This window comes from Salpingoeca rosetta, assembly GCF_000188695.1.
Source record: "Salpingoeca rosetta unplaced genomic scaffold supercont1.15, whole genome shotgun sequence".
Taxonomy (NCBI): domain Eukaryota; class Choanoflagellata; order Craspedida; family Salpingoecidae; genus Salpingoeca; species Salpingoeca rosetta.
Genome location: NW_004754919.1, coordinates 889588 through 899587, shown reverse-complemented (window position 1 = coordinate 899587; position 10000 = coordinate 889588). Strand labels below are relative to the sequence as shown.

General features: G+C 56.9%; 2 protein-coding genes across 2 annotated transcripts in view; both read right to left on the bottom strand.

The window, feature by feature from the left end:
• Window positions 1–3445, bottom strand: part of PTSG_05995 (uncharacterized protein) — a gene marked incomplete at its 3' end in the record, with an annotated part of 3650 nt that extends 205 nt beyond the window's left edge. The window contains exon 1 of the mRNA XM_004992831.1: window positions 1–3445. This exon is cut by the window's left edge and continues 205 nt beyond it. Coding sequence (XP_004992888.1) covers window positions 1–3344 — 3344 coding nt within the window. The 5' untranslated portion in view covers window positions 3345–3445.
• A 147-nt stretch (window positions 3446–3592) lies between these two features.
• Window positions 3593–10000, bottom strand: part of PTSG_05994 (Atp6v0a1 protein) — a 7543-nt gene continuing 1135 nt past the window's right edge. Inside the window, exons 3-17 of the mRNA XM_004992830.1 lie at window positions 9832–9974; window positions 9276–9536; window positions 8948–9041; window positions 8271–8411; window positions 7847–8069; window positions 7366–7618; window positions 6924–7062; window positions 6572–6690; window positions 6317–6387; window positions 5893–6044; window positions 5610–5733; window positions 4939–5012; window positions 4569–4805; window positions 4139–4239; window positions 3593–3964 (exon numbers count right to left, since the gene is read on the bottom strand). Coding sequence (XP_004992887.1) covers window positions 3928–3964; window positions 4139–4239; window positions 4569–4805; window positions 4939–5012; window positions 5610–5733; window positions 5893–6044; window positions 6317–6387; window positions 6572–6690; window positions 6924–7062; window positions 7366–7618; window positions 7847–8069; window positions 8271–8411; window positions 8948–9041; window positions 9276–9536; window positions 9832–9974 — 2169 coding nt within the window. The 3' untranslated portion in view covers window positions 3593–3927. The remainder of the gene's footprint in view (window positions 3965–4138; window positions 4240–4568; window positions 4806–4938; window positions 5013–5609; window positions 5734–5892; window positions 6045–6316; window positions 6388–6571; window positions 6691–6923; window positions 7063–7365; window positions 7619–7846; window positions 8070–8270; window positions 8412–8947; window positions 9042–9275; window positions 9537–9831; window positions 9975–10000) is intronic.

The following is a 10000-nucleotide window of genomic DNA, read 5'->3' as shown; positions in this document are numbered from 1 at the left end:
GCGGTGTGCTTCTTCACCTGACTGATCTCGCTCTCCAGCAGCACCTCCCGTTGCAGCCGTCGGAAGAACGTCGAGTTGAGCGTGCTGAAGATGGTTGCGTCAACAGGGCTGTGCGCCTCCACGGCCTTCATCACCGTCCTGTCCTTGCAGTCCTCCTCCACGTGTGGCGGCAATTCGGGCTCCTCCACCACAAACGCGTCGCTCGGCAGGCAGAACACGCGGCGGAAGTGCACTACAGACTCGTAAAAGTGGTCGCCAATCAGAAACGTGCCCACCTCCTTGGTCAGGTCGCGCAGAAACGTGTTCACGCTCGACCGCCTGCCGTCGCCATTGTACCCGAGCGCACGGGCCAGCGGGTTCTTCAGCCGGGCCACCGTGGTGGAGTCGAGGTGCGAGGCATATGTCGATGGGCTGCGCACGTAGTCGGCAAACGACACATCACCACCAGTCGCCTCGCGCAGCACATCGCCCGCGCCCAGCTCGTCCCACACCGTCGCCAGCGTCACCGTGGGGTTGGCCACCACAATCACAATGTACGGGTTGTGCACAACAGAGGCAAGCAGCTTCTTGTTCAGCGGCACATCCACGCCGACAAACGTGCCCGGCCCGCGCGACCCGCTGTTCCATACGCGCGCCTTCAGGTCGGCCTCCGTCGTGGCGTGTTCGGGCCACCCGATGCTGGTCACGCCCTCGGCAGCGACGACGGTGCGCGTTGGCCGCGTGAGCTGCATGCGCTGCGCCACGCGTGCAATGGCCAGGCCCGGCGGTGTGCGCAGCACGGAGGAGAGCACGATGGAGCGTGGATCGCGCGGCTGGTTGTGGCACTCCTGGTCCGCCTTGCCGTACTTTGCCTTGAGCATCTTGACAAAGCCTGGCGAGTCGAGCATCATGAGGTGGCACAGCTGCTCGTCCTCGTCCACGCTGTCCGGGTGCTCCATGACGGCCTTGCGGTGCATGTTGTCGCCCATGGTGGTGAACGGCTGGCACAGGTCCGCAATGCGCTCCTTCTCCTGCCGCAGCCAGTCGAGCTCCTGCTGGAAGCCAATGGCGTGGCGCACGCGGTACCACAGCGTCTGGTTCAGCGCGTCGTACAGCCGCGCGTCTGCCCAGTTGTACTGCGCAACCTTGGCGCGGAAGGCAGCCGGCACCTCGTATCCGCCCTTCTTCGACTGCTTGCTGACCTTGAGCGAGAGGTACAGGATGTCCTCCTTCTCCCAGCACAGCTGCCGCCGCAGCATGATGAGCGACTCGTCAAAGTACTCCGTGATGATCACCATGTCAAAGTGGTAGTTGAGGTCGCGCACGAGCGTCTCCACCTCCTCCCGCGTCGGCGAGCTGGACAGGCCCAGGTCCACCGCCATCGAGTTGTGGATGAGGCGATGGTCGCCCTCGGACAGGTACTGCCGGTACGCGTTTGGGTTGTCCACAAACTCCTCCAGCGTCACGTCCTTGCCCGTGCGCGACTTGATGTGGTCTGTCACGTGCCAGTACTTCCACGACGACAGAAACTGGGTGGCCGGGTCGCGCAGCACGGTGATGTAGGCGGCGTTGGGCACGAGCTTGTCCATGCGCGGGCGGTCGTAGATGGAGTGCGCGCTGCACAGCACGTCGTACTCGTCCTTGCCGTGCACGGGCGGCAGCTTGACGTACGAGGACATGAGGGCCTCCTTGTTCGGGTAGCCCAGGAAGATGTCGTTCTTGGGCAGGACGGGCCGCAGGTTGTACTTGTGGACGTAGCGGTGCAGCAGGTTGGTAAGCGTGCTCGAGCCAGTTTTGTGCGTCTTGACATAGACAATCTTCTTCTTGGGCTGGCCCTGCGTGCTGCACTCCTTGTCGGGGACGCCCGCAATCTGCTTGAGAAACTTGACAAAGCCGACGCTGTCCATCTGCGCCAGGTGGCACTGCTTCTGCTTGGGCGGCAGCGGCTTCCCCTCCTCCTCCAAGAGCGCTTTGCGGTGCTGGTCCTCGTTCCACGTGGCCCAGCGCTCGCACTGCGTGGACAGCTGCTCCTTGAGCTGCTTGAAGGCCGCCACCTCCTCCGCAAAGTTCTTCTCCTGCGCAATCTCCCTCCACAGCGTCTTGTTGAAGTGGTCGTACAGCTGCGCGTCCACCCAGTTGAGCTTGAGGATGCGCTCACGCACGTCTGCGGGCAGCGACTTCTTCGGCTTGCGCTTGTTCACCTTGAGGGCAAAGTACACCACGTCCTCCAGCTCCCAGCACAGTTTGCGCTTCATCAGCACCAGGCTCTCGTCCATGTACTCCGTGATGAGCACGAGGGCGAACGTGTCCAGGTGCGCGATGAGCTTGTCCACCTCCGCCTGCGTGTACGTGTGATCAAACCCAAAGTCAAAGGCAAAGCTGTTGTGCAGCAGGTCCCTGTCGCCCTTGAGCCCGCGCGGGAACCACGTCTCCGGGTCCTTCAGGAACTCCTCCATCGTCACGCTCATGCCGGAGACGCGCTTGATGTGCGAGGGCACGTTCCAGTAGCTCCACGACGACTTGAAGTGTGAGGTGGGCTCGCGAAAGATGGTGATGTACTTGGCGTTGGGCACGATGGGCTCAATGTACTTGCGGCTGTAGCGCGTGTGTGCGGAGCAGAAGATGTCGTAGTTGCCCTCTGCGCCGGGCAGCGGCACGTACGAGGTGGGGATGCCCGCGCTGCGTGGCCACCCGAGGAAGACGTTGCTCTTGGGCAGCACCACCTTGAGGCTGTGCTTATACGCAAAGCGGTGGAAGATGTTGGTGAGCGTGCTGGACCCGGTCTTGTGTGTCTTGACGTACACAATCTTGGTCTCTGCTTTGCATGTTCCCGCCCGATCGTCAAACACCCTGCGCACGGCGCCTGGCAAGTTGTCGTTCTCACTGTGTCTTTTCTCGTTCTCACTGTGCCTTTCCTCGTTGCTCTGGTCCTGCTGCTGCTGCTGCTGCTGCTGCTGCTGCTGCTGCTGTTGTTGGTAGTTGTTGTTGTTGTGGTGCTGCTGCTGGTTGTTGTTGTGTTGCTGCTCATCATTGTCGCGTTGCTGCTGTTGTTGGTCGTGGTTGTCGTGGATGTGTTCAATTTTGTCCTTGAGCTGCTGGATCTCGTTCTCGTGGCGTTGGCGTTCGGCCTCGAGCGCCTTGAGCGCGTCCTCGTGCTTCTTCTCCAGGTCGGCTTTTGCCAGGAGCGCGTCCTGTGCACGATCCTGCTGCTCCTCAGCTTGCCGTCGTGCATGCTCAAGGGCGCTCTCGTGAACTGGCGACGCGGTCGTGGACTGCCAGTGCCGCGCATACATGAGCCCATTCACCAGCAGCGACACCAGCAGCACTGCGCCAATCATCCCAGTGATGCGCCGCCCCAGCATCATCCTGCACCGGTTGACGTGTGTGTGTGGGGGGGGGGGAAGGGGGAGGAGGGAGAGGGTTGTTATTGTTGGTGTGTGGTGTGTTCGCACAACGCCGCCACCGTGAAGAACAAAGGCATAAATGGTGTCGTCATTATTGCGATTATTTCTTGAAGATATGCCCACTCTTCAGAACTTTGTCAAACTTTTCTGTCTGTCGTGTCGCGTCGGCGGTGGCAAGCCCCGGCCCTTCACGTCTTTTGACGCGCTGATCGAGGTGTGGGTAGTTTACTTGAGTGAGCACAGTGTTTGGTTGTTGTTGTTGTTGTTGTTGTTGTTGTTGTTGTTGTTGTTGTTGGTGGTGGTGGTGGTGCGAACATGTTGTTGTTGACACAGGTGTGGGGAGGGAGAGTCTCAGGTCTTCGTAGTCTCAGAACAAACATAAACACAAAGGAAAGGGGAACATCATGTGTGGGCGTATGAGTGTATGCATGTGTGTGCATGTGTGTGTGTGCATGGCACGTAGCCAACAGCGCCGAGGCGAAAGTGTGTGGAGGTGTGTGCTGGGGAGGCAAGACAAAAGAGAAACTAAAAGAGGGCCACTCGTCTACGCTGCGTCATCATCCTGGCCCTTGAGCACGCGCCTGCAAAAAAATAAACAAAAAATGGTGGCATTTCAATCAATTCACGACACGAACAGAAAACATGAGGTGAGAGGAGTGCGAGCATGTGGCAGTGGAACATGGGGCAGGGGGGGGGGACGCAGAGAGAAGCTTCCCAAACAGCACGCAACTCGCTGCACACGCGAGACAACGCACTCAAAGTGGAAGGGGGTGAAGAGATAGCCGTTGCCATCGTAGAACTTGTTCTGGAACTCGACCCAGTGCAGACGCAACGCGTGCAGGAACGCAGACAAGCCCTGTTTGGTGGAGGGAAGGAGGAGGAAGAGGAGGGGGGGGGAGGAGGAGGAGATGGATACAGAAACAATGTGCATGTGTGAATGTCGTATGGATGGAGGTTTGGGGGGAAGGGGGGGGGGGGGTTGGTTGTCCCCGTTCCCACCAAGCAGCGTCAACAGAGCAGTCAAATGGGTTCAGCATACACACGAAAACGTCATTATCCGAACCCACAAGCACGCACGCACACCCACCCACACGAACACACACGCACACACATATCATTCACACGCACACACAAGCACGCACACGCACACATGCGCACACACACATATCATCCACACGCACGCACCTCCATGATGAGGAGAACGCCAATGGTGAGGACGGCCCAGACGGCAAATGCGCAAAAGAGGAGGTACCAGCTGGTAAAGCCGTTGTGCAGCACCATGTCCCACAGCACCTCGGACAGCTGGGCGTGCGCAAGCGACAGGGCCCACAGGCGAAGGTATGACGCCGTGTTGGAGATGCAGCCAAGGCAAAACTCAATCGTGTGGATGGCCTGGTGCACCATCATCTCGCCAAACGAGTGCTGATGCAAGAATGGGAGGCACGTCGAGAGTGAGTTGCTGAACAAGACGAGCAATGACAAAGCGGCAGTCATCACCCGCGTACACACGCACACACACACACACCCACACCCACGCACACACACACACACACACCTCTTCGTCGCCATGGCCATCGTCGTGGTCGTCGTCGCTTCCCTGCAGCATGCCTGCACGCACACGGGCTTCAGCTATCGAATGCAAAACAAAAGGGCGCAACAAGTTAACACACATGCAACGCTACAAAACAAGGACGCCTGGCTTGGCTGCTTGCAGACCCAAAAGCACTTGCACATGCAAGCAACAGGTCCAAAAGAAGAAAACGATAATAGAGGGGAAGACGGAAGAAGAACGGAGAGGGAAGAAGAACAAGGGCGTTTGAGGACAAGAACAACAAGAAGGTGTTGCGAGTTACTTGGGCTGTGCAAGCACGTGGGGAAGAGAGCAATCAAGTGCACACAGTACAGTAGAACCAGCAGAACGTTTGGTGTTCGCTCAGAAGTGGAATCATATTCACAGCACACGGCACGGTGTGGCCGCGCCATGAAGGTGGAGAGCGGTGACAACAAAGGATGGGGATGGGCCAGGAGGGGAAGGCGAAGAGAAAAGAGAAAGAGATGTGGGGAAGAAAGAAATGAAGCAAGGAAAGGAAAGCAATGAAGAGAGGGTGGAAGAAGTGGAAGAGGAAGAAGAAGAAGCAAAAGGAACAAGAGAAGGAAAAGAGAAGGCTCTCGGACAGTGTGGCAGCCAACAGGCGTGCAAGGCAGCAGGTGGTGATTTTGTCTTACCCTCGCGTTCGCGGCGCTTCTGGCGTGATCGGAGGATGAGGGGCCGGGTAAGGAGCATCCAGGGGACGCACACCACCGCAATCACAACGAGCGCCATCTGCACCTTGCCTTGCAGGTTACCCTCCTGCAAAACAGAGACATGGAAGCAGAAAGAAACAACGCAGTGCGGACGACAGCGACGAGTGAGATGAAGGTGTACCAATGCATGATGCAACAACAAAAACACGTGCTGCAAGCAAAGATACACACACACACGCACGCACACACGCACACACGCACACACCTTGTCGCCGTAGAGGACCTGCTCCTTGGGCGGGGGCAGACCAAAGCGGAGGAACATGTTGATGAGCATAATCAGCAGCGAGGGCGCGCTCTGGTTGGGGAAATCGTCCAGCGGCGTCGACCACTTGTACAGAATGCAAATCACAAGATAGCCTGCGCGGCGGCGATGGTCATGACGATGGTAGCGGTGGCGGTGGTGACGAGGATGAGGGAAGAAGAAGCGATGAATGATGATGGCATGGAAGTGTGAGCAATGAGGATGACACGTGCGATAAAGCAAGATGCGAGCAACAAAGCAACACACACACACACACACACACACACACACACACAAAAATAAAAATAAAAATAAATAAAAATAAGGCAGTTTAAGGAGACAAGGTCACAAAACCCGCCAGGAAATAGTCAAAAGACACGCAACGCACCGAAGATGCAGCTGAGGAAGAGCGTTTGCGGGATGAACTCGTGCCAGATGCGAAGCGACTTCTTGAAGAACCTGTTGTCCGCAGCAGCGGCAGCAGCGGCATCAACACCACACAGGGTCATGCTCGAGGTCAGGACAAAATGGTTCACAGAGACGCAGCCCCCCCCCCCCAAAAAAAAAAGACAGCAAATACTGCGCCCACATAGTGCGCTCAACCTTCGGCACCCCAGTGACATCTCAGCGCAAACACGCGCACCTGTGGTTGAAGAGGCTGAGGACGACACCAAAGAGCATCTGAAGGACGCCGAGGATGACGGAGAGCTTCATCTTGTACGAGTTGGTAAACGTCAGCTTGTTCTCGGAGACTTGCCACATCTGAGGAGTTTGTAGCACGGGGGTGCAGGGTGGCATGAATGCGATGCACGGTGAGTTGAAACGCCAGAGCAGGGCAATGTATGGGGCGAGTGCACAGAAACACAACAACTTGGACTACAACCTGCAAAAGCACATACACACACTCATACACACGCACACGAGCAGCACAACACACACACACACACACGCACGCACACACACGCCCACGCAAAGCAGTAAGATGCGGTACGTACGGGGTCGATGCCAAAGGCGTACGCGTGCCTGAGGTCGCCATTGTGAAGCGTGCCGTTCAGATCAAGGTAAGGAGCGCGAAGCTCAAGCGTGGCGCTGCCAGTGATGTTCATGGGAATCTCCTCTTCAGAGATGGACCACCTGCCAATCAATGGGACGAAGGGCCGGGGGGGGGGGGTTACAGGAACGGCAGCGTTACAGGAACAGCAGGTTTGAGGGACGGTGAGTAACGTATGGAATGACACTCGCGTGAAGACAAGATGACGAGGGAGGACGGTTTGCAACAACGCCAACAAAACAGCAAAAAAAGAAAAAGAAAAGAAAGAGTGAATGACATCCTCACTCACACTCACACACACTTGCACACACACCAACTTTCACAGACACGCACACACGCAACCACACACACAAACACACAACACAACACAGAAAGCACCAACGCACCCGCTGCCAAAGGAGAGGGCCTTTGAGAAGATGTCATTGTAGACAAAGCCGGTGTACATGGAGAAGAGGCCCATGAGGAGGATGATGTAACGGCCGTTGAACATGGTGTCCCAAATCTCGCCGCCGTCAAAGTTCTTGAGCGACTTCTCCTTGAGGACGAGCATAAGCGCGACAAGCATCATCAGGAAGCCGTGGCCGAGGTCGCCAAACATCACCGCAAACAGAAACGGGAAGGTGATGATGGTAAAGGGACCTGCACATGCAAACACGCACGACATGCGACGACGCGTGAACATGTGTTGTATGTGGAAATGGGATGAGGGCGTGAAACATAACAACATAACAAAGAGAGAGTTTATGAGAAAGAAAACGCGCGCACATCAATCATGCAACTCAAACACACACGCACACGCCAAACACATACGCACACCAACACCACCAACACCACGACTATTCACGTAACACCCTGCTTTGGACGCACCTGGGTTGACCTCGCGGTATGTTGCAACACCGTACGCATCGACAATGGACTGGAACCCGCGTGTGAACTTGGTGGTGAAGTAGGCCGTCGGGGGCTTGCTGTCGTGGGGAATGTCGTTAAGGATGGCCTGCATGTCGCTGCCGGCGCGGGACGTGCCCACGCGCAGCGCATGCTGAATCTCATCAACGCGCGCAAGCGGATACCACACCTCCGCAATCAGGCTCTGTGTGCATATGGTGGTGTGTGATGGTGTGGGAGTGAGGGGATGGTGTAAGGTGGGGATGGGAACATAGCGATGGATGGACGGGAGCTGGTAACATGAAATGGGATTCAACAGCAGCAAAACAGAAAAACAAGCAGCGCATGCGTAACTACGCGCGCGCGCACACACACCACACCCAGTGCATCACCACACGAGCTGTACCTTGCGAGTGCCATCGACGTTGAACTTGTTCATGGTGTGGAAGATTGCCTTGATCTTCTTGACCTGGACAATCCAGCCGCCGAGCTTGAAGGCAATGGTGGACAACACGTGCCGGCGGTGGTCTTCCGTGCGGTGCAGCACCTGATGTGTTCGCAGATGGTGTTGATGGTGGTGATGAGGGTCAAAGTGGTGGCGACAGCAGCGACGACGGTGGTGGTGATGTGATAGCAATGAGAACAGAGGGGAGGATTGGCATGACGTTGGAGATGGCAACGGGGGAGCAAAAGGAAGGAATACAAGTGCAAAAAAAAAAAAAAAGAAAGAAAAGAATGCCATTGAGATAACGCAGGAGGAGGAGGTGTTGCGAGTTACTTGGGCTGTGCAAGCACGTGGGGAAGAGAGCAATCAAGTGCACACAGTACAGTAGAACCAGCAGAACGTTTGGTGTTCGCTCAGAAGTGGAATCATATTCACAGCACACGGTACGGTGTGGCCGCGCCATGAAGGTGGAGAGCGGTGACAACAAAGGATGGGGATGGACCAGGAGGGGAAGGCGAAGGGATAAAGAAACGGCACCAGAGAAAGAAAAATGGCAACAGAAACGAAGAAATGGGGAGGAAAACGCGCGCCAAGGGAGGCGGATGGTGTGGCTCGCTGTGTCATGCAAACCTGCTTACGTTCTGGAGGTCGAGGATACGGGTCTTGACGCCCTCGCGAAGCTCACGGCGCTTGGAGGGAAGGTTTGGGCACGGGTAGATGGTCGCATCATACCTGCATCGCCACCCAGCACATGTGGAATGCGCGTGTGAGCAGAAATGTGTTCATTGTGTGCGTGCGTGTGTGTGTTTGGGGGAAAGGGAGAGAGGGCACAACGTGCCGCACACTCACTTACCAATGCATGCGCGCGCACACACCTCTTCACACACACCCACACACCTCTTCACACACACCCACACCTCTTGCACATGCATAGCCACACTTAATCGTCCCCCCCCGCCTGCTTACCCCTCGCAGATCTTCTTGACGCGGTTGCCGAGCTGTTCACCCTGGTAGAAGACGATGAAGACCTCCTTGTGGATCTCGTCGCCAGTTGTCGGGTCGTGCACGGGTTCGTCAATGGGCACGCGACGCAGGAACACGTTACCGCGGCACGCGCGCCACAGCAGGCGCTCAAAGCCGGGCACACGCTCGCGCGCAATCACACCCGTCACAAACGCAAGCTGCCCGGAGCGCTCGTCAGCCTCAAGCAGCGGCGTGTTGGAGGAGCTGGTGCAGGTGAGGCGGGATGATGAGGACAAGCAGCCAAGGAGGTGAGGGCACGGTGCACGGTCGAAGGGACAAGGAGAGAGGAGCAACAAAATCAAAGGCAAATGTATGTGTGTTCTGCTTCAAGCACAGCTCATCCAACACACGGGCCACACGGTCAGGCCTACCGACAACCCCCCCCCAACTTTTGCCGCTCTCTCCCGTTTTCTTCCGGCCCCCCTCCTCCAACATCTCTCCACCCTTCCTACTTGCTTCCCCGTCTCCCCTCATCTCTTTTCTTCCCAATACAACTCACTCTGCAGTGTCCGCGGACAGGGCGGCTGTTGCGCTCTCTGCCTCGTCGAAGAACATGGCAGTGCGGTTGAGAATCTCGTGCAGCTCCGTGAGCTCCAGGTTCTGCTTCTTGAGCACCTGCTCGTTGTTGTTGATCTCCTTCATCTGTTGGCATTGAGGTGGTGTGGTGG